Source organism: Chrysemys picta, chromosome 1 (genome assembly GCF_011386835.1).
Source record: "Chrysemys picta bellii isolate R12L10 chromosome 1, ASM1138683v2, whole genome shotgun sequence".
In the NCBI taxonomy this organism is placed as follows: Eukaryota; Metazoa; Chordata; order Testudines; family Emydidae; genus Chrysemys; species Chrysemys picta.
In genome coordinates this window covers 104,019,946-104,043,698 of record NC_088791.1, presented here as the reverse complement: position 1 = coordinate 104,043,698, position 23,753 = coordinate 104,019,946, and the positions used below count along the sequence as shown (strand labels likewise).

Below are 23,753 nucleotides of genomic sequence, written 5' to 3'. Positions count from 1 at the left end.
GGGAGAGGAAGTGCCCGGCCGATATTTTTCCCGGACATGTTCTGCTTTTTGGTGATTCCCCCCGGATGGGGGTTTGATTGACGAAAAGCCGGACATGTCCGGGAAAAACCGGACGTATGGTAACCCTAGTTTATCTGAAGGACTTGGGGGAAAACCCAAGACTTAAGATCTATGAATGTGGTGCCACATGTGGGCACAGACATGGGAGTAGTTTTCTTGTCTGTGGAATTTCTAGATGCATGGGGGCTGGGGGAGGTTAGGCCTCTAGCTAGGGGCACTAGATGGAGAACCACAGAGTTCTGGGGACCTAGGAGATGTGTGTTTATTTCAGTATGTGACTTGAAATTTTTTCCCCTCCTTAACAGTTACTTTTCCTGCTTTATGTGTGTGCAAAAAACCGCTTTGTTATAGTGCCGTGGTTGAGAGTTTAAAAAGCCACAAGAATCAGGAAATTCAATCATAGAGCCCACAACAATTGTCACTCTTCCTTCTAGTGTTTATCGTATGTAATATTTTGTATTATGGGAGATGTTGTCACACTTATACCTTACTATATATGTATAATGTGGCTTAGCTGAGGTTGCTGTGGAAACATCAACTTTAAAATTTCATTCTTTTGCATATGTAAAATCTCAAACCATAACATCACAAATGTAGATTTCTTTTTACCTGAGTAGGATAATAAATGATAGTGTTTATTGGTCAGCTAGCCAAACCATCTGCACTTGTGAAGGATTATTCTCTCCACTAAACCTGTAGTGTATCTTGTGTATTCTTGAAAACCTGTCTTGGTGGCACTCAAGTGGCTTCCCTTGTCAAGTTACTAAATTTTCTAACTGACTTCATTCTTCAACTATTTCCCCCTAATGTCCAGCTTGAAGACTTCCATTTATTAATGTCACATTAATATTCTTTGCTATAGTGCCTTAAATAACGCTTACCCCCTTTTTATGTTTTCCCTTGAAATGCAAGATTGATACGTGATTATGGCCCCAATTCAGCAAAACTCTTAAGCATATGCTTAACTTGAAGCATGTGAACAGATCCATTGAAATCAATGGGACCACACATGCTTCAAATTAAGCATGGGTTTGAATGCTTTGGTGAATCAGGGCCTATATTCCTTCCATTGCATGCAGGTAGGTTCTGAGGGGTTTTACAGTTGGGACAGAAGTGGCCAGTTTTAAAATCTATCTTTACATAGCTACAGGAGGGGAAATAGAGAGTATTTGAACCACTTGATTAGAAATTCTTGACATTCTTCTGTATCAAATTTTTCTTCTTCTTATGTAGCTGCTTCATGGATATGATCAGAGAGATGTTTCCATGTCCTTGGCTCACCTATATTTGAGGGAGGACTTGTGTGTGTTTGAGGCTTAGACCTAGATAAATAGAGGAAATGAAGTGTTTTAAAGTAAATCTCTAAGGCAAAGACAAACTTCCTTTCATGCACTTTTCCACATAAAGTCAGCGGAGAAGTTATGCCATTAAACTGACAAACAGGTCTTACCAGATGTAAATAGATCTCCCCTGGAAACACCATTATTGCAAATAAAGGGATTTGCACTAAGAACATAACAAGAACATAAGAATGGCTGTACTGGGTCAGACCAAAGATCCAACCAACCCAGTATCCTGTCTATGGACAGTGGCAAATGCCAGGTGCCCCAGAGGGAGTGAACAGGTAATGTTCAAGTGATCTCTCTCCTGCCATCCATCTCCACCCTCAGACAAACAGAGGCTAGGGACACCATTTCTTACCCATCCTGTCTAATAGGCATTAATGGACTTAACCTCCATGAATTTATCCAGTTCTCTTTTAAACCCTGTTATAGTCCAAGCCTTCACAACCTCCTCAGGCAAGGAGTTCCACAAGTTGACTGTGCACTGTGTGAAGAAGAACTTCCTTTTATTGGTTTTAAGCCTGCTGCCCATTAATTTCATTTGGTGGCCCCTTGTTGCCCTTCTCTGAACCTTTTCTAGTGCCAGTATATCTTTTTTGAGATGAGGAGACCACATCTGTACGCAATATTCAAGATGTGGGCGTACCATCGATTTATATAATGGCAACAATATATTCTCTGTCTTATTTTCTATCCCCTTTTTAATGATTCCTAACATCCTGTTTGCTTTTTTGACTGCCTCTGCACACTGCGTGGACGTCTTCAGAGAACTATCCACGATGACTCCAAGATCTTTTTCCTGATTTGCTGCAGCTAAATTAGCCTCCATCATATTGTATGTATAGTTGGGGTTATTTTTTCCAATGTGCATTACTTTACATTTATCCACGTTAAATTTCATTTGCCATTTTGTTGCCCAATCACTTAGTTTTGTGAGATCTTTTTGAAGTTCTTCACAGTCTGCTTTGGTCTTAACTATCTTGAGCAGTTTAGTATCATTTGCAAACTTTGCCACCTCATTTTTTACCCCTTTCTCCAGATCATTTATGAATAAGTTGAATAGGATTGGTCCTAGAACAGACCCTTGGGGAACACCACTAGTTACCCCTCTCCATTCTGAGAATTTATCATTAATTCCTACCCTTTGTTCCCTGTCTTTTAACCAGTTCTCAATCCATGAAAGGACCTTCTCTTTTATCCCATGACGCTTTAATATACATACGAGCTTTTGGTGAGGGACCTTGTCAAAGGCTTTCTGGAAATCTTAGTACACTATGTCCACTGGATCCCCCTTGTCCACATGTTTGTTGACACCTTCAAAGAATTCTAATAGATTAGTAAGACACGATTTCCCTTTACAGAAACCATGTTGACTTTTTTGCCCAACAATTTATGTTCTTCTATGTGTCTGACTATTGTTTCGACTAATTTGCCTGATACGGACGATAGACTTACCGGTGTGTAATTGCCAGGATCACCTCTAGAGCCCTTTTTAAATATTGGCGTTATATTAGCTATCTTCCAGTCGTTGGGTACAGAAGCCGATTTTAAAGGACAGGTTACAAACCTTAGTTAATAGTTCCGCAACTTCACATTTGAGTTCTTTCAGAACTCTTGGGTGAATGCCATCTGGTCCTGGTGACTTGTTAATGTTAAGTTTATCAATTAATTCCAAAACCTCCTCTAGTGACACTTCCATCTGTGACAGTTCCTCAGATTTGTCACCGACAAAAGCCGGCTCAGGTTTGGGAATCTCCCTAACATCCTCAGCCATGAAGACTGAAGCAAAGAATCCATTTAGTTTCTCCGCAATGACTTTATTGTCTTTAAGCGCTCCTTTTGTATCTCGATCATCAAGGGGCCCCACTGGTTGTTTAGCAGGCTTCCTGCTTCTGATATACTTAAGAAACATTTTGTTATTACCTTTTGAGTTTTTGGCTAGCCATTCTTCCAAGTCCTCTTTGGCTCTTCTTATTACATTTTTACACTTAATTTGGCAGTGTTTATGCTCCTTTCTATTTACCTCACTAGGATTTGACTTCCACTTTTTAAATGAAGGGGAGATATGATAGATAGATTTTATAAAATCATGACTGATGGGAGAAAGTGAATACAGAAGTGTTATTTACCCTTTCATACAATACTAACACTAGGAGTCACCCAGTTAAGTTAATGGGCAGCGGGTTTAATACAAACAAATGGCTCTACCATTTTTGCTGCCCCAAGCAAAAAAAAAAAAAAAAAAAAGCCGCCCGAACTGCTGAAGCAAAAAAAACAAGAACCCCCACCCCCGCTTAGACTGTGCCACCCCAAGAATGGACGGAATGCCGCCCCTTAGCATGTGCCGCCCCAGGCACATGCTTCCTCCGCTGGTGCCTGGAGCTGGCCCTGACAACTAACCTGTGGAACTCATTGCCATGGGATGTTGTGAAGGCTAAACATATAACTGGGTTAAAAAAAGAACTAGATAAGTTCATGGAGGATAGGTCCATCAATGCTTATTAGCCAAAAGATAAGGGATGCAACCCCATGTGTGGGGCAACCCTAAACCTCTGACTGTCAGAAGCTGGGACTGGAAGACAGAAATGGATCACTCCAAAATTGTCTGTTTTGTACTCTCCCCTTGAAGCTCTGGTATGGGCAATTGTCAGAGACAGGATACTGGGTAAGATGGACCGTGGTCTGACCCAGTATGGCAGCTCTTATATTCTGTGTTTTTAGCTCATTTTAAACAGATTCCTTTAATTCTCAATAATTTCTATGTGGAGTGGTAATTCCATGGGACAATTTACTAAATGCATTTTTACTTCATCTGTTCCAGGTGCCTTGAGCTATGCAGAACTTGGAACAAGAATCACAAAGTCTGGAGGACATTATATCTATGTACTGGAGACACTGGGGCCTTTGCCAAGTTTCTTGTATCTGTGGGCTGAGTACTTTGCTATCAGGTAAGATCTCTTTTCTGCTACCTGAAATGAGATGTTAGTGAGACCTGGGAAAGCCATGGAAATGGATAACCAGTTCATATTATTTTAAAAAATGCATAAAGGGAGAAACCATACACATCACCTCGAAAGTCTTCTAAAATAAAAAGAAGGCAGAAGGGGTAAATTGCCACATGTGCACATTAGACCAGCATGTCCAAAAAACTCTCTTCTCCAGGATATTTGGTACCCTCATTATACCACTGTGATAACGTTATAATTGAAGTTTAGAGGCTAGTTTTATTTTAAACCTTCTATTTTCAGTCACTTTGAGCTTTCTCTTGTTTCTCTTGTGCTGAAAATTCTCTGGATTGGTCCAGACCTCGGAATAAATAATAATTATGGAAAGTGTAAAACAAATCACTTTCACCCATATTTTACTTATGACTAGGAAAAAATCCCACATGGAAGGTAAGATAAACATGACACATGAGAGAGCAAAAACTGAACTTTAATACTGGCCCCTGTGACGTTGCACTCCAAATGATGTTCTGAAAATATGCTAATGAGTGTGAATATAATGGAACTGGAATATGCTTCAAGCAAAAGGTCTCTTGTAAGGTATCATTACAAAGCTTATAATCTATTGAGTGTGATCATCCTATTTGTATAACTGTATCATTCTTGCATCTGAAACTAGGAATATAAAATATAACTCTGAGGTCCTATTGTAGTTATGCGAAGTATGGGTTTAGAATCTTGATGGCTCCCATCAACTAGGACAATTAACTGTAGATGGCTCTGTTTACTTGTAAGCCTTCCTGTGAGTCAGGCTGGGAAGAATGGAGGCTGGGGTCCCACAGGACATGTGACCATGTCACCTGGTACTGGAATCCATCTTAAACCTGGTGCTTTTCCATTTAGAAGGAGGGGTGGGGACCCAAAGAGACAAAAGATTCCTGCCTTGTGCCAAAGCTATATAAGGAGGTGGAACAGAACAAAGGGGGCTGCAGCCCCAAGAAATCCCCTAGCTACCACCTGAGCTGGAACAAGGACTGTACCAGGGAAAGGACTGGGCCCAGACTAGAAAGGAGTGTAGTCTGTGAAAGAAGCTTATTGAAACATCTCAGAGGGTAAGATTTCATCTGTAATCAGTTTCTTAATGTATTAGGCTCTGACTTGTGTGTTTTTGTTTTATTTTGCTTAGTATTTACTTTGTTCTGTTATTACTTGGAACCACTTAAATCCTACTTTTTGTATTTAATAAAATCACTTTTTGATTATTAATTAACCCAGAGCAAATATTAATACCTGGGGGAGCAAACAGCTGTGCATATCTCTCTATTAGTGTTATAGAGGGCAGGAGTGGAGTCAGGGCAGGGCCGGAGGCAGAGGGGGGTTGAGCTAGGGTGACCAGACAGCAAGTGTGAAAAATCGGGACAGGGTGTGTGTGTGTGTGTGTGTGTGTGTGTGTGTGTGTGTAGCGAGGCGGTGGGATACCCCACAGCCCCGCTGAGGAACGAGCCTCCCCTAGTACCAACGTGGGCGGAGCCAGTGGGTCCTGCGCACGCCCCCCAGAGGTCACAGCGCAGGACAGGAAGTAGAAAAGCCTCGCTGCAAACCTCAGTTGAAAGCCAGCCGCCAGAGAGGCCAGATGCCTGTGGCCTACCTCTGGGTTGGGGAATGCCGGCAGGCTGCGGCTGACCCGAGGACTGGCTGGGCCAGCCGAGTCTGCCCCTCGCCAGCTACCCCAAGGAGGAGTCGTGCCTACCTCTCGCCAGCTACCCCAAGGAGCAGCCGAGCCTACCTCTCGCCAGGTACCGTGAGGAGCAGCCGAGCCTACCCTTTGTGAGTTACCCAGAGGAACCGATGGTGCTCGAAACTGCCGAGGACGCCAGCCAAACCCAGGTACCTTACGAGGGGGAGTCCGGAAGTAGTCCGGGGGCAGCCGACCCTGGCCTGGCCGCAGCAGGGCCAGAACCAATGTCCGTGTGTTGCGGTCAGAATCCCCACTGACACAACAGCGAGTCTTCTGCTGCTGCTAGGGCCCCGGTCTGGGACGCAGTGGAGCGGGTGGGCCTGCGTCCCCCCTGCAACCCCACTCATGGGTGGCAGTCTCCCCCTCGCACCAGCCCCTACTTAAGGGCCTGAGCTCCTGACTGTGTGTTTGCTGCCCCGCCTTGACCTAGGGCCAGGACTCATATTGAACTATTGGCTCAGCCCCTGCCTAAGGGCCCAGAGCGAACTGTAGCGAGGCGGTGGGATACCCCACAGCCCCGCGAAGGGATGAGCCTCGGCCGAGCCCTTCTACACGTGGTACCAGAAGTGGGGACTCTTGCCCAGGATGTGGGATGAGCCATTGACCTCTGTGAGAAAGGGTCTTGGGGAGAACGGTCCCCCACTGGAGACATGGATTTATCCAAACTTTTTACACTCCTGGTGGAGAATCAGGAGTGACAGCAGGCGGCCCAGCTCCAGCAGCAGGCCGCCCAGCTCCAACAGCAACAGCAGCTCATCCAGCAGTTGGGTGCGCAGCAGCAGCTGATTCGGGACCTGACCGTGCAGAACCGAGAGTTTCAGCAGCAATGCTTGCAGCAGCTGACGACGGCACTGCCTCATCCCCCGGAGCCCCACCGGGAGACACGGCCGGGTCACCCCGCCCCGCACCGCCCGTGCGACTAACTAAGATGGGGCCGCAAGATGACCCCGAAGTCCTTTTTGGTGACTTTTGAAAGGGTGGCACACGTCGCAGGGTGGACACCTGACCAGTGGGCCACCCTTCTGGCCCCATATTTGATGGGGACGGCCCAACTTGTGTACCGAGGGCTATCCGCAGAGGATGCCCGGGACTATGCCCGGGTAAAGGCAGCAATTCTAGATGCCTTAGACATCAGCCCAAAAACCTTCCGGCAGAGGTTCCGGAGTCTGTCCTACACCCCGGGCGCCCGACCCCGGCTGGTGGCCCAAGAGCTGAGAGACCTATGCAAGCGGTGGCTGCAGCCCGACAGGTGGAACCCCAAGGAGCTCACTGAGCAAGTCATCCTGGAACAGTTCGTCCATATCCTCCTGTCGTGGGATAGGGCTTGGGTCCTCTGTCATCGGCCTCCAACGGTAGCCGCCGCCGTCGCCCTCATGGAAGACTTCCTTGCAGCGGAAGCCCCGGTTGGACCGGCTACTCCGGGCCACCTGCCAGGGCTCGAGCGCCCTAACCTCGAGAGGAAGGCGAGCGCCCCGGGTCGAACTGCGAACTCCTCCACAGAATCATAAGCCCCGTTATAGACGTCCTGAGGGACCCGCTTGTGTGGGCCCGGAGACCAGGAGTGGCTGGGTCCCGCGAAGTCCCCCCAGGGCCCTTGGGGGAGGCTCGGCCTGGCCCGGCCCACCAGAACTAAGGCCCTGCTTCTCCTGTGGGAAACATGGACACCAGCAGCGGGACTGCACAGAGATGGATTGCAGCTTTGGGCACGTTTGCACAGGGGAGAGCCGTGCCCGACCGCCGCAGACCATCAAGGTCACCGTGCCCATAGTTGTCGGGGAATGCCAGATGCGGGCCCTGGTTGACTCTGGCTGTGGCCAGACTCTAGTCTGCCAAAGCCTAGGCCTCCAGGCGGACCCCCGCCTGGGAACCATCCAGTTGCAGTGCATCCATGGCGTCGTCCGGCCTTACTCCAGTACCCGAGTCCGACTAACCATGGATGGGGTCACGCGGACGATGGTGGTTGGTTAGGGTCCGCGACTTGCCTACCCCGTGATCCTGGGACGGGACTGGCCAGAGTTCTCTGGAGTCCTTCGTTCAAACACCGAGGAAAGCCCCAACGTCACCCCAGCATTGGAGGGGGACTGCTGCAAGGACCCCGCTGAGGAGGCAGAAGAACTGGACCCTATTAGACAGGACGGAGCACCCGAGGACCCCCCGCCCATGTTTGCTGACGACCCCAGGGTCGACACTGACTTCTGCTGGGACCAAAGGGGGGACCCTACCCTTAGTCAGGCGTATGAGCAGTTGGCGGCCATCGATGGCGCCCTGATTGACCTGGCTGAGCCCAGGTCTGGCCTCATTTCGAGCTACACCATGACTGCCTCTATCAGGTGGACTGAGATTCCCGCATCGGAGAGGTCCAGACCCAACTGCTGGTGCCTCGATGCCACCGATGTGCGGTGATGAACCTCGCCCATGATGTCCCAGCTGCAGGGCACCTGGGTCGGAAAAGACCCTTGCCTGAATTCTGACCCAATTCTTCTGGCCCGGGGTGCACCAGGAGGTATGGGAGTATTGTAGTTCCTGTCCGGAGTGTCAGCTGGCTGCTCCCCCATGGACAGCCCCAGTCCCCCCTGATCCCCATGTCCATTGTGGAAACGCCATTTGAGCGAGTGGCCATGGATTTGGTGGGACCGCTCCCGAGAAGCAGGGCCAGGTTTCTGTACATCCTAGTCATCGTGGACTATGCTAGCTGTTTTCCTGAAGCCATCCCGCTCTGGAGCATCACCGCCAGGGCCATCGCTGAGGAGCTCGTCAAGGTCTTTGCCCGCGTGGGCTTGCCGCAGGAGATCTTTACTGATCAGGGCATCAACTTCACCTCCAGGCTGCTGCAGCAGGTGTGCAACCTCCTGGGGATTAAGCAACTACGCACCTCCATTTACCACCCGTAAACTGACGGCCTGGTCGAATGGTTCAACCGTATCTTGAAAACCATGCTGTGCAAGTTTTCCCCAGAGGACCTGTGCCGATGGGATCAGTTGCTCCCGCCTCTGCTCCTGGCCATCCGTGAGGTACCCCAATCCTCCACGAAATTTTCCCCCTTTGAGCTCTTATACATCCGACGTCCAAGGGGGCTGCTGGACCTCATGAGGGAGACGTGGGAGCAAGCCCCGTCACCAGCCCAGGGCCTTCTGCAGTACATCCTCCAGCTTCAGGGACGTCTCACACAAGCAGGAGCTCTAGCTCAGGAGAATTTGAAGGCAGCTCAGGAAGCTCAAGCCCAAATATATAACTGGGAGGCCCGAGTCCGCGAGTTCGAACCCGGTGACCGGGTTCTGCTCCTCCTGCCCTCCAGCGAGTCAAAACTACTGGCCCGGTGGCAGGGGCCATATGAGGTGGTTCAGAAGGTTGGGCCGGTCACCTATGAGATTAACCAGCTGGACTGGCAAAAAGGAGCCCAGCGATACCATATTAACCTCCTGAAGCCCTGGCGAGAACGAGAAGGCCTGCTAATTAATCCCTGCCCCCCGGAGCCCGAGCTAGGACCCCATGTAACCCCGACCGAGGACTCCACAATGCCTCAGCTCGGAGAATCCCTGACTGTGGAGCAACAAAAGCATACCGGATGCCTCCTGCAGGCATTCCCCAAAACGTTCACTGCCCAGCCGGGTTACACCACCCTCGTTTACCATACATCCAGACAGAGCCGGGGGTGGTGATCCGGGAATCAAATAGGCCCTTGCCACATCGTATGTGGTAGGTCGTAGAGGAGGAAGTCCGGGCGATGTTGGCGCTGGGGGTTATCGAACCGTTGCAAAGTGAATGGCGCAGCCCGGTAGTCCTGGTTCCCAAGCCAGATGGGACGCAGCGCTTCTGTATTGATTTCCGCCGTGTCAATTCCATTTTGAAATTCGACGCGTACCCGATGCCCTGGGTCGATGAACTGCTGGACCGCTTAGGCAAGGCCCGCTTTCTCACTACCCTTGATCTGAGCAAGGGATACTGGCAGATCCCCCTCGACCCCGCCTCTCAGGAAAAGACCGCATTTGCCACACCCACGGGCCTCTACCAGTTCATTCGAATGCCCTTTGGGCTCCATGGTGCCCCGGCAACGTTCCAGCGGCTGATGGACCGCCTCCTTCAACCTCATCAAGAGTACGCGGCCGCATACCTGGATGACGTTGTTATTTACAGCTGCCGTTGGGAGAACCACCTGGAATGGGTAGCGGCCGACCTCAGGTCCCTGCGGGCAGCGGGATTAACGGCCAATTCAAAAAAATGCCGTATCGGGTGGCAGGAGACCACCTACCTCGGGTACACTATCGGGAGGGGACAAGTGAGACCTCTCGTGGGAAAGGTTCAGGCCCTAGCGGCATGCCCACCACCCACCACGAAGCGCCAAGTATGCCAGTTCCTCGGACTGGCAGATAACTACCAACGATTCATCCCAGATTTAGCCTCCATCGCAGCCCCGCTAACGGGACTCTTGACCAAAGCCAGCCCCCGATGTGTGGAGTGGACCCGGAGTATGACCGCGCCTTCCAGGCCCTCAAAAACAGTCTCTGCCGTGAGCCCATCCTATACAGCCCCAACTTTAACTGAGAGTTCATCCTCCAGACGGACACCTCTGAGGTAGGCCTAGGGGTGGTCCTGTCTCAGGAGGTGGATGGAGAGGAACACCCGGTCATATACCTCAGTCAGAAACTGTTTCCACGAGAAAGAAACTATGCAGTGATAGAGAAGGAGGCCTTGGCAATAAAATGGGCCTGTGACGACTTGCGGTACTACATTCTGGGGGCCCCGTTCATACTGGTCACCGACCATGCTGCACTACAGTCGTTGGTCAGAATGAAAAATAATAATATGAGGCTAACGCATTGGTACCTGGCACTACAGCCCTATGCTTATACTGTCCGCCATAGGGCCGGTAAGGACCACGCAAATGCTGACTTCTTGTCCCGCCTGGGGGAGTTGGACGGGTCTGGCCCCGATGGACGGGAGCCAGCCTTATGGGGGTGTGTATGTGTAGTGAGGCGGTGGGATACCCCACAGCCCCGCTGAGGGACAAGCCTCCCCTAGCACCAACGTGGGCAGAGCCAGTGGGTCCTGTGCCCGCCCCCCAGTGGTCACGGCGCAGGACAGGAAGTAGAAAAGCCCCGCTGCAAACCTCAGTTGAAAGCCAGCCGCCAGAGAGGTCAGATGCCTGTGGCCTAGCTCCGGGTTCGGGAACGCCGGCAGGCTGCGACTGACCTGAGGACTGGCCGGGCTAGCCAAGCCTGCCCCTCGCCTGCTACCCCCAGGAGCAGCCATGCCTACCCCTCGCCAGCTACCCTGAGGAGCAGCCGAGCCTACCCTTCGCAAGTTACCCGGAGGAACCGATGGTGCTCGAAACCGCCGAGGACGCCAGCCAAACCCAGGTACCTTACGAGGGGGAGTCCGGAAGTAGTCCGGGGGCAGCCGACCCTGGCCTGGCCGCAGCAGGGCCAGAACCAATGTCCGTGTGTTGCGGTCAGGATCCCCACTGATACAGCAGCGAGTCTTCTGCCGCTGCTAGGACCCCGGGCTGGGACGCAGTGGAGCGGGTGGGCCTGCGTCCCCCCTGCTACTCCACTCACGGGTGGCAGTCTCCCCCTCGCACCAGCCCCTGCTTGAGGCCTGAGCTCCTGACTGTGTGTTTGCTGCCCCGCCCTGACCTAGGGCCACGGCTCATATTGAACTATTGTCTCAGCCCCTGCCTAAGAGCCCAGAGCGAACTGTAGCGAGGCGGTGGGATATCCCACAACTCTGCAAAGGGACGAGCCTCGGCCAAGCCCTTCTACAGGGAGTAATAGGAGTCTATATATGAAAAAGACCCAAAAATTGGGACTGTCCCTATAAAATCGGGACATCTGGTCACCCTAGGTCGAGCACCCACCGACGCCAGTAGAAGTGGGCACCTATGAGTGGAGGGGCGGGGGTCTAGCACCTCCAGGTAGAGGGGAAGTCAGCGCCTATGGTTCACTCATATTTAGCTTCAGAGGGGTAGCCGTGTTAGTCTGGATCTGTAAAAGCAGCAAAGATGCCACAGGACTCTTTGCTGCTTTCATATTTAGCTTGTGATATAGAAGGAGTCGGCAACCTTTCAGATGGTATGCCAAGTCTTCATTTATTCACTCTAATTTAAGGTTTCGCGTGCCAGTAATACATATTAAGGTCTCTCTCTATAATATATAACTAAACTATCATTGTATGTAAAGTAAATAAGGTTTTTAAATGTTTAAGAAGCCTTATTTAAAATTTAAATTAAAATGCAGCTCTTATCAGTTTAGTGTGATTCTTGTCCTTGTTTTTTCTTGCTGAGTTTTCCAATGTCTGGCATGTATTTGGATACTTTAAGCTACACACAGGCTTCTGAATGATCAGTTAACCGGCTCTGAGAGGGACAGAGGACAGAGTCCATGTGTGAAAATACCTGTTCACACAGGTATGTGGATCCAAATGCTGAAAGCATTGCAAATGCAATTTTCTTCAAACAGTTAAATTTCACTGGCAGGGACGTCCAGCAGGTCAGAATAGAGGCCCCATGATCTCTCTCGGTAGCTTTAAGTGCACTCCGCAGATCTCCAAACTCTGATGCCCACAATTCTGAGCTTTTTAACTGAATGAGCTGCATTTCAAAATCTTCAACACCCATCCACTGAAATACAGACAAATCCAAGTTGCTTTCGTTGAACTTTTCAGGTTTAATTAGAAAAGAAAGCATTGGGCCAAATCACTGGAAATCTTGAAATCTGTCAGAAAATTCTGATTCTAGTTCTTGCATGTACATTCCAATCTCATCGACACTGACAGTGCAACGTGTTGATAGCTCTTTTATGTGTTGGAAGTAGCGGAAAGTCAAAGTTTGAATATCCTGAGAAAAAACTGCTAGTTTTACAACAAATGCCTTCTAGCCTTCATAAAGATCCAGAACCGTTTGCCCTGCACCCTGGAGACGGAGGTTGAGTTCATTTAGCTGAGCGGTGATGTCAGTTAAAAACATGAGCTTACACAGCAATTTGTCATCATCCAGTTCGGGGTAGTTTTGTCCTTTTTCTGACACAAAGGCCTTGATGGCATCAAAACAGTTTACAAAGCGGACCTAAACCTTGCCACGACTTAGCCACCAAATGTTGCTGTGAAGTCAGTGGTGAGCTGGAGCCGGTTTGCACCGGTTTGCAAGAACTGGTTGCTAAATTTAGAAGCCAGTGTAGAACCGGTTCCTAAAGGGGTGGGCGGGTGAGCAAACTCCGGTCCGTGGGCCACATCCGGCCCGCGGGACCATCCTGTCTGGCCCACCTGAGCTCCCAGCTGGGGAAGCCAAAGCTCCCCCGGTCCCTCCTCTGCTTCCCCCCCTCTCAGAGGGGTGCCTGAGCCCTGGGGGAAGCAGTGGGGCTCCTGCAGCTATTTAAAGGACCGGGGTGGCAGAGGCAGCTGGAGCCCGAGCCCTTTAAATAGCCCTCAGAGCCTCCCCTGCTACCCCAGGGCTCCTGGGTGCTATTTAAAGGGCTGGGGCTCCAGCTGCCTCTGCCCCCTCCCCCCCCCCGCTCCTTTAAATAGCCGTGGGAGCCCCACTGCTTCCCCCAGGGCTCCGGCCACTATTTAAAGGACCGGGGCGGCAGAGACAGCTGGCGCCCTGGCCCTTTAAATAGCCCCTGGAGCCCCCCGCTACTCCCAGGGCTCCCAAAATTTTAAGAACTGGTTCCCTACCAGGTCCTCTTGGCGGCACTTCAGCGGCAGGGGTCTTCACCACCGAAGTGCTGCTGAAGACCCAGTAGGGAACCAGGAGGTGAGTATGGGCCCAGAGCCCTGGGGATAGCAGGGGGCTCCAGGGGCTATTTAAAGGGCCGGAGCTCCAGCTGCCTCTGCCGCCCCGGTCCTTTAAATAGTGGCCAGAGCCCTGGGGGAAGCGGTGGGGCTTCCACGGTTATTTAAAGGAGCGGGGGGGGGGGGGGGAGGGGGCAGAGGCAGCTGGAGCCCCAGCCCTTTAAATAGCCCCCAGGAGCCCTGGGGTAGCAGGGGAGGCTCTGGGGGCTATTTAAAGGGCTGGGGCTCCAGCTGCCTCTGCTGCCTCGGTCTTTTAAATAGCCGCGGGAGCCCTGCCGCTCCCCCCTGGTAGGGAACCGGTTCTTAACATTTTGGGAGCTCATCACTGTGTGAAGTGGAATGTCATTATAAGCACTATCCGTCTCTTCCAGCAGTGCTTGAAACTGTGAGTCAAAGCAGATCGAGCAACAAGGACATTCACAATTTGCACCACTGTATTCATTACGTTATTAAGCTCTGAATCAGAAATTTTAGCACACAGGTTTTCTTGATGGATTTGACTGTCGGGCGGCCAATTTGATCTTCAAGTAACTTTACAAATCCCTTCTGTTTTCCGACCAGGGCAGGAGCACCATCTGTTGTCACACAAAATATTTTTCTGATGTCAACTCCTCATTCTTCAAAATGGCTTACAAAAGTTTCCGCTATATCTTCCCCCTTTGTTGTGCCAGGCAGGGGTTTTAGGCAACAAAGTTCCTCTTGGATTTCATCGGAAGCACAATATCTTGCAACAACTGCCAAACGTGGAACATTGTTTATATCCTTGCGCTCATCAACTGCAACTCTAAACACTGCTGTGTCTTTTAATGCAGTTGTCTGCTTTTCATTAATGTTTTCTGCCATTTCACTTACGCATCTCTCAACTGTTCTGGCAGAGACAGGCAGTTCTTTTATTCTAGATACGATCACATCTTTATTTGGCAAATCATTGAACAAAACCTCCGAACTGCTGAGAAAAACTTTTTATATATTCCCCATCTGTAAACGGCTTTCCGCTTTTTGCAATGCACTGTGCAATCTTGTAACTTCCTTCTGTGGCTTGATCTTTACTTACACTTAAGCATTTAAAAACACTGCTTTGCTTCTCATATCTTGCTACTGCCTTTTTGATCGATTCAGTCTTGTCTGCTTCATCAAGAAAGGTTTCCTCGTGCTTCGTTTGAAAATGTCGTCGAACACTTGATGTGCGACAAACAACACTTTCACAACAGAAAGTATAAACAGCACAGTCTTTCTTTTGAATAAACCCAAATGTGTCTGTCCAAGAAGGCTGAAATGTACAGACTCTAACTTTGCCTTTCTTAGGAGCTGGCATATTGTCAAATGTACCCCTCAACTTCCAGTGGAAAAAAAAATCAAGACAGACGGCGTGCACAATGTCAAACGCAGTGCGCTGTTCCACGTGACGTGATAGTGATGTAAGCAGCAAATCAGGACTTAAAAATATCCCAGTATAGTGGCTCTGGAACAGTTTTTAAGGTGGGGGTGCTGAGCTCTTTTCTTGACCCTGTCTGCACCCCTCACTGCCCCAGGCTGGGGCCAGTGGGCCATAGCTGGGGGCAGCTGCAGAGCTCTGGGCTGAGGCCAAGAACAGAGCCCCAGGCTGGCGGTAGAACCCCAGGCTGGCAGCAGAGCCCCTGGGACCGGTGGCCGGGACTTGCAGCAGGCTGAGTGGGACCGCTGGACGGGACTTGCAGCAGGCTGAGTGGGACCGGTGGACGGGACCACGGGTGGCTGGCGTCCGGGACCCCAGGATGACAGCAGAGCCCCCAGGACCGGTCGCTGGGACCCAGGCACTGTGAGTGCCACTCAAAATCATCTCGTGTGCTGCCTTTGGCATGCGTGCCATAGGTTGCTGACCCCTGTGATACAGTGACCCGCAGATCTCTTTCTACAGTACTCCTTCCTAGGCAGTCATTTCCCATTTTGTATGTGTGCAACTGATTGTTCCTTCCTAAGTGGAGTACTTTGCATTTGTCCTTATTGAATTTCATCCTGTTTACTTCAGACCATTTCTCCAGTTTGTCCAGATCATTTTGAATTTTAATCGAGTCCTCCAAAGCACTTGCAACCCCTCCCAGCTTGGTATTGTCTGCAAACTTTATATATGTACTCTCTATGCCAGGGGTAGGCAAACTTTTTGGCTCAAGGGCCACATCTGGGTATGAAAATTGTATGGTGGGCCATGAATGCTCATGAAATTGGGGGCTGGGGTGCGGGAGGGCATGAGGGCTCTGGCTGGGGGCGGTGCTCTGGGGTGGGGGTGGGGGGTTGGGGGTGCAGGAGGGTGCTCTGGGCTGGAACCGAGAAGTTCGGAGGGTGGGGGGGGATCAGGGCTGGGGCAGGGGGTTGGGGCGCAGGAGGGGGTCGGAGGGGCAGGCTCCAGGCAGCACTTACCTCAAGCAGCTCCCAGAAACAGTGGCATGTTCCCCCTCCAGCTCCTGCACGCTGCCCTGTCCTCAGGAGCTGCCCCCGCAGCTTCCACTGGCTGCAGTTCCTGGCCAATGGGAGCTGCAGGGGCAGCGCTTGGGACGGGGGCAGCGTGCGGAACCCCCTGGCTTCCCCTACACGTAGGAACTAGATGGGGGACATGCCGCTGCTTCCGGGAGCCATCCAGAGTGGGGTAAGACCTCGACTCCGCTACCCAGCTGGAGCGCCGGAGCGGGACAAGCCCTCGACCACGCTTCCCGGCGGGAACTCAAGGGCTGGATTAAAACGTCTGGAGGGCCAGATGTAGCCCCCGGGCTGTAGTTTGCCCACTCCTGTGCTATGCCATTATCTAAATCATTGATGAAGATATTGAACAGAACTGATCCCACCCCAATCGATATGCCCTTCCAGCATGACTTAAGTCTAAATTTCCTGATTTTATTGTCCAGTTTAAATTTTCAAATGTTAACATTCTTTTAATGTAGCTGTTTGCATATAAAATTGCTTAACACCAGAAAGTCAGTTTCTAACTCCATGAATCCGTCCCTCCTGATAGGCCAGCCAATAGTGCAGTGATTTCTCTGGCATTTGGAAACTACATATTGGAACCATTTTTTGCGCCCTGTGCAGCCCCACTTCCTGCTGTGAAGCTTGTCGCTCTCTTGGGTTTCTGTAAGTATAAAGCAGATGTAGGTCTAAGGCACAAAATTTTAATTCAGATTTTGAACCCCTTCTCCCCAGATTCAGAAGTGTTTACATCCAGGGTTTGGGCTTGTCCCATTACAGATGAAACTGTGAAACTTGGATTGCATAGTAAATGTTGAGCCATCCAAAGTTCAGGGTCTGGAGTTCTGGGTTGGCCCCATCTCTAGAAAAAAGCGGGGGGAAATGAAGTGACAAAGCTGATGTAAATGGGTCTGTGGATTGCGAAGCTGGGTGGAGAGTAGAAATCATCACTGGCCATGCACTGCTATCAGATTGGCTGGGAAATGAAACCAGAGTTGTAGCAAATAAGTTTCAAGGTCTGTTTTTACTTATGGTCTAGTATTGACTAGATGCTGCGTCCGGCTGATGACATTTTGGAAGAAAGGAATTGGAGATGTCTGGGCTATGCACAGTGATGCTGGGAGTAGAGATTCTGCATATGGTGCAAGCTCCATCAAAACATAGCAGCATATGGTTCAGACTCGGGAATGCCAACTAGTGCCGTTGACAGGTGAAAGTTTCCATGCCTTTCCAGTCCCAGTAGATTCAAATGCAAGGACCGCTCTGAGGCAGAGAAGCTAAAATGAAATTGCACTCATGGATTATTTCATCAGCCAGGCACAGATTACACAACAGCAAATGTGAGGGAAGTGAACTAGATTGTTCTCCACTCTCAAGGTTGTAACCTCATTTTCCACTTGAAATGTCATGCTCTGGGTCATTTATATGGTCTTAAAATATCTGTCACTCTGAACTTTCTGGTCTCTAAGAATTCTTCCCAGCACCAAGGACAGGGAGTGTTGCTGTCTCTCTATTCAGTGTACTCAGGGCAATAGGCTGAGACAATGGGAAAAGCATGAGAGTAAAATTTGTCTGATTTTTTTTTTCTGAGCCCCAGCTATACATGGTGTTCTTTGCCTTCTCCTCCAGACACAGTCCTCATCCTGAACTCTTGGAGTGTCAGCTGGAGTGCCAGGCTTCAGAATGTCCTATCTGTCATCAAACTCCTGGCTCTCGCACTCATCATTGTGCCAGGGATGATGCTTCTGGCCCAAGGTGGGTCTGCCAGCTGTGATCTGCGGGAGGGCATTCATTAAGGGCTTGTCCACATGGGAAGGTTTTATCTTTTGACTGGTATAATTCTACTGCCTTAGTTTAACAGATATAGTTACCCTGGTATAGCTCCCAGCGTAGATGCTCATATTCTGAAATAAGTGTATCATTTTTTTTGTTTAGTTTAAAATCCTTCCAAAGCACATAAACTAAACTGAAAAAGGACACTCATACCAGAACAATAGTGGGCACATTGGGAGTTACACTGGGTATATACCTTTCCTGTGTAGACCAGTCTTCCACAGTGTTCACAGTTGGGATAATTAATCTTGTGTCCTCATTTTATCTCTTCCATTGAGAGAATAAAGGGATCGGGGTGAACGTTCATATTTCTGGTTGTCATCCGGAACCAGCTTAATGGGATATGCAAAAAGCCCATCAGGCTGGCTGTGCTTCTGACCTGAACCAGAAAATCCTCAGCAATTTATTGCTCAGAATGCCCTCAAATGACACTCTGGATGCCTGGCACCACCCCCGTGGTAGGAATCATGCTAGTGAGATCTGAGAAGTGTGGTCAGAGACCTCAGAATTCCAGGTTGTACTTAATGTAACTATACATTACAGGGATTGTAAATCATCGCAAACAGTAAATCGGGGTGGCCAACCTGTGCCTGAGAAGGAGCCAGAATTTGCCAATGTACCTTTCCAAAGAGCCACAGTATTATGTCAGCAGCCCACATCAACTCCCCCGCCCCGCCTGCCAGCTGCCCCGCCGATCAGCGCATCCCCTCCCTCCCTGTGCCTCATGCAGGATGCAGGAGGCTCTGGGGTGAGGAGAAGAGCAAGGGCGCAGCAGGCTCGGGGGAGGGACAGGGCCTTGGGAGAAGGAGTGAAGTGGGAGCAGGGCCTGTGGCAGAGGCAGGGATTGAACAGTGAACATTGGGAGGTTGGCACCTGTAGCTCCAACACCAGAGTCGGTGCCTATACAAGGAGACGTATATTAGCTTCTGAAGAGCCGCATGCGGCTCCGGAGCCACAGGTTGGCCACCCCTGCAATAAATTGTTTTATTATATATTCATTTATCAGCAAACATTTTAGAAGATACATAACCTCCCCCAAACGTAGGCAGCTTTCTCCATTGTACCCACTCACCTTTCCATTGATCCCGGCAGAGAATTTTGTCCTATCTTCTCTCTTCCTTTCCTTTTTGCCTTTCTTTTTGTCCTTCTATTGTAGTTACAATTTCTTAAGTATTTTAAAGAACACTGTCCCTTTTTTTCTAGGCTCTTTCATACTATTTTAACTTGCTGCTTAGTTTTCTTCAATCTCCGCTTTCTTTTGATTCCACAAGCTTTGTTTTCTCAATCACCTAATAAAATGGGATCCCCATCCAAACCACCTTTGTTTTTGTCCATCTCAACCCTCCAGCTCTTCAATTTTTCTTCCCTCTCCAGCAGTCAGTGGAGAGAGAGCAGTGCAGTGTAGGCAGGGAAGTGTGCTTTCATGAAGTTGCTCCAAAGGAGCACTAACTCCACTCTTTGTGCTACCTCCTAGAGCTCTTTTTTTTGTGATTCCCATCTTGTACACAGCATGAGGCTGGGGTCGGTGCTAGTGCTAAGGAGTCAGGGTAGCGCAGTTTGAGCAGCATTAGCTGGCTGCGCAACCTCGAAGTAGAGCACACATCCAGAGTTTGGGGGTCAGGGAGTTCATTTCAGGTCTAGAAAGAGGTTTTCTACGAGTAGAGATTCTCTCAGGCCATGTTTGGCCTCCTCAGCTCTATGATCTGCTTTCTCCAGAGCAGACTGTGTGAGAGAGGGAACCAATCACCATCACTCCCCTTTCAAAAATCTTTTCTACAGCAGAGCTTGTATTGGGCACTAACAAGTCAACTGAGCTCTGTGAATTAAAGTAACAAAACAAATCTGAAATTCATTATAAATAATTGAAGATCCTGCAACCACAAACTCTTGGGGTTGTATGAGAGACAGAGAGAAACTGAACCTCTTCTGCAAATGTTTTTTTTTTTTTTTTGCAACACTAGAGGGGAAGTCTCTGTCTTCAGTGCGCTCTAACCCTGCGTTTCTCTCCTTTTTATTTTAGGCCACACTGAAAATTTCCAGGATGCTTTCAGTAGTCAATCGCTGGCTTTGGACAAACTGCCCTTGGCTTTTTATGCTGGGATGTTTGCATATTCAGGCTGGTATGTGCAGTCAGGGTACTTTAACGAATGGCAGCATCAACTCTTAAGTCTACAGTGCTTCTCCAGAGCCGTTATTTAAACTCTGCCATAACCTGTCTTCTTCCACTCTGCAGGTTTCAAACTAGCTTTGTGCGAGAAGAACTGGTCCGACCTGAACGGTAAGAATAGGAGAGGGGCCTTTAAGATCAGCCATTGGAGACAGCATTATTTCAAAATAAGCTGCCTTTTAAATGGAAAGAAAAATGAGTGCTAGTTCTTCTAACTACCTGGCGTGGTAGTACTGATCTGCGAGTTAAAAAAAACAGCTTTGCTCATTAGCGCTTTGTCTCTCTCCCGCTTTTGTAGAAATAACCCACTGGCTGTGATAGTGTCTGTGGTCACTGTAATTGTGGGGTACATGCTCACCAACGTTTCCTATTATACAGTCTTGACAGCAGAGGATGTGCTGGCTTCCCAGGCTGTGGCTGTGGTGAGTTGTAACCCCATTATTAGTTTTCTTCGGAGGGATCAATTTACATTAAGTGGGTAGGGATGGGGAGGCTTCTAGGATGTGGAAAGTAATAATGGATTTTATAGCGGAAAGGCCTTCAGCTTTGTCACTTTTCAAGAGTATCAGCAAGCTATAACATCTCTTAGCTTTGCCTGAGGAGATGGAATAAGAAATAGAGATCAAGATGGCAGTGGGGGAAGAGGAATAGGTAATGCAGACTTGGAAGTAAGTGCAGTTCTGTTTTAAGCCTTTCAGTGGAAGGCCATCCAGCTCTTTCCATTAATTCTGATGCCATTCAGGGATTACCAGGTTGTTTCTGAACTGAAGCGTGTCTTTCCTCCAGAGTTTTGCACAAAAAGCTTTCCAAAGACTTGTCTCCGTGATTCCCATCCTGGTTGCCCTGTCCTGCTTTGGAACCATGAATGGGGGGATCTTTACGTTTTCAAGGTCAGATTCTTTTAAATCTTGCTAACTGATTGATAGTATAAACAGGAGGAGAGCACTGGCGCCAAATCTGTTGACAACACACAAGTAGATATCACTCATCAGCTAGTTGGCACACAAGCAATCCTGGGAATTGCTGGTTCTCCAAGGCAGTGCCAGAACACCCTGGCCTCTAACATGAGAAATGAACTTGGAAACAGGGCCAGTTCTTGGGGACTTATGGGAATTTCCAAGAGAATAAAGGGAGTTTGACTTTGTTTTTCAAAATCTCCCACAAACTACTGTTTCAGGAAGCTGTGCCAGGAACTGTGGGATAGATTAGCAGAGGATGGTGCAGCTACAAGGATGTAGTCAAGTTCAAGTGTGGTCTTGGGGCTAAACTGCACCCTAATTAGCATGGTTAGTGTGGACAGCCTGTATTGTTGGTACTTACGCTGGCTTTATGTCACCCATTCAACTACCAGTGATTCAGTTCTCTAGTGCAGATGCAGGAGACTGGAACTCAGGTTCTTGTACTGCTCCATGTCTTCTCTCAGGACTCTATTTGTGGCTTCAAGGGAGGGTCAATGGCCTCCTCTCTTCTCCATGATCCACATCCGAAGGCACACTCCCCTTCCAGCCGTCATGTTAATGGTGAGGAGATCCGATTTTACAATTGGAATTTCTACTGTCCCGCAGTTCTGATTGGCTTCTTATTTTAGTGTCACTATGCAAAGTCTGGACAGGTGTGTGAGATTTTAAAGGGAATCAAGTTACTCTCAGGTCTGTAAAGAGTAAAAGGGATAGAATACTGCAAAAAGGTTTCTGTGGGTATTCATTCACACCTGCAAACGAGTTTACATTGACTGCATATTGCAAAGTATTATCAAAGTTGCTTAGTGACAGAGATGGGATTTGAACTCAAGACCTCCTGGCTCCTTGTCCTGAGTTTAAAATCCACTTAACGTGTGGCTTAAACTAAAAGGGTTGCTGCCACCTCCACCTTCCACAACAATTTCTCAAAATTATCCCACAAAAATGTCTCTTCCAGGCTTTGTCTGCTTTCTTTGTCAATAACTGAGTCCTTCAAATGTTACAAACACTGACATTTCGGGGATGGAGTGAAATCACATGGAATGAATTTTTGTGCAAAATGTTTCACCAATTTTGCATGGCCATGGTTAAGTACTTTCTAACACCAGCAGTGTCTTCTTTGATTGAAGCGGTGAAAACTCCTTTATTTAAAAATGCAGCCTTTTACCTACCATGCATTCCCATCTGAAACCTCATATGAAGAGAATATAGTAGTCTCAGCTCAGCATTAAAATCGGTCCCTAACCAGAGCGTGCCAGCTTTATCTTACTGCGGCTGATTGTAAATGTGAGTTTCTGACCCATCCATGTTTAAATTGCTAAAGGCTGGGATGAGGATTTAATGAATGTTTCATTTTTACAACCCCCAGTTGCCATTGGTTACCGCTATGGTGTGCGTTGGAGACATCTACCACCTTCTGAATTTCTTCAGCTTTTCCCGATGGCTCTTCATAGGATTAGCCACACTGGGACTCATCATCCATCGTTACCGTCATCCAGAGCTGCCCAGGCCATTCAAGGTAACACACGGCCGGTTTCAAAGCCAGGCCCATCGTTGTTGTAACTGGCTTCTTTCTGCATCGTTCACTGAGAGCTAGAAAATGCAGCATATTGCACCAGATCCCTAAGTGACCCCCTTAAGGATTGAACTCACAACTCTGGGTTTAGTAGGCCAATGCTCAAACCACTGAGCATTGCCTCAGTTCCATTTAGACTTAGGAGAGGTAACCCGGTATATGGGACCTTTTGTCTGCCACTGGAAAGGTCAGACAGCCTTCAGTAAAGCAGTGTTCTACCAAGGTGTGAACAGTCAGGTTTAATTAAGACGGTAGCATAGTCCAATGGGTAGGGGGTCAGATTGGGAGTCAGGAGATCTGGTGAGACTAGACAGCCCCCACCCCACTCTCTGATACGCACACAAGAAGGCTAGTGTCCAAACACCCTGCATGGGGTTTGCCACAACAAAGCACAAGCCTCAGCTAACACTTCCTCCTGAGCTTAGTTTGTTCCTAGAGCTTCTCCCTGCAAGATCCCTCTATCCCAGCCCCTAGTTTCCTCTCCCCCGAGAGGTCCTCCAACAGCTCTTCCATCCCACCCCCAAACATTGTGCTGTAAGTTTGCTCAAGTACAGCCACCACCAATACAGGCTTTAGAGGAGTAAGAAATGCACAGCAATCAACCAACAGCAGCTTATAGAAGGCGTAATTTTGATCTAGCCCATTCAACTCATGTGCATCGTCTGTCTCTTTGGGGTCAGGAGACACATACTCTGGCAGATGAGAGCAACAAAGTTTGGGCTGGAGAGCTGCATCCTGAGCCCATAGTCCAGTATGTGGGAGCATTTCTTATTTCCAGCTGTATTAGGGACCACCTTAGGAGCAGGAAGGAAAAGTAGGTTTCAACCTGCCTACCATTTTCTCTGCTGCATCTTGTTTGCAATGGGGAATCAAAGTGGATTCTGGATTATGCAGTTTTCCTGACTCCCACA

At 49.1% G+C, this 23,753-nt stretch overlaps 1 protein-coding gene across 5 annotated transcripts in view; it reads left to right on the top strand.

The window, feature by feature from the left end:
* The window catches only part of LOC101950217 (cystine/glutamate transporter-like), a 53,227-nt gene that overhangs the window by 23,521 nt on the left and 5,953 nt on the right, over positions 1-23,753 (top strand). For 4 of the 5 annotated variants that reach the window (XM_065582001.1, XM_065582007.1, XM_065581994.1 and 1 more), the window contains exons 4-12: positions 4,225-4,351; positions 16,858-16,973; positions 17,937-18,062; positions 20,161-20,260; positions 20,374-20,418; positions 20,606-20,729; positions 21,094-21,197; positions 21,731-21,827; positions 22,636-22,785. In XM_065582001.1, coding sequence (XP_065438073.1) covers positions 4,225-4,351; positions 16,858-16,973; positions 17,937-18,062; positions 20,161-20,260; positions 20,374-20,418; positions 20,606-20,729; positions 21,094-21,197; positions 21,731-21,827; positions 22,636-22,785 — 989 coding nt within the window. The remainder of the gene's footprint in view (positions 1-4,224; positions 4,352-16,857; positions 16,974-17,936; positions 18,063-20,160; positions 20,261-20,373; positions 20,419-20,605; positions 20,730-21,093; positions 21,198-21,730; positions 21,828-22,635; positions 22,786-23,753) is intronic. The other variant, XM_065582009.1, reaches the window with a different exon arrangement.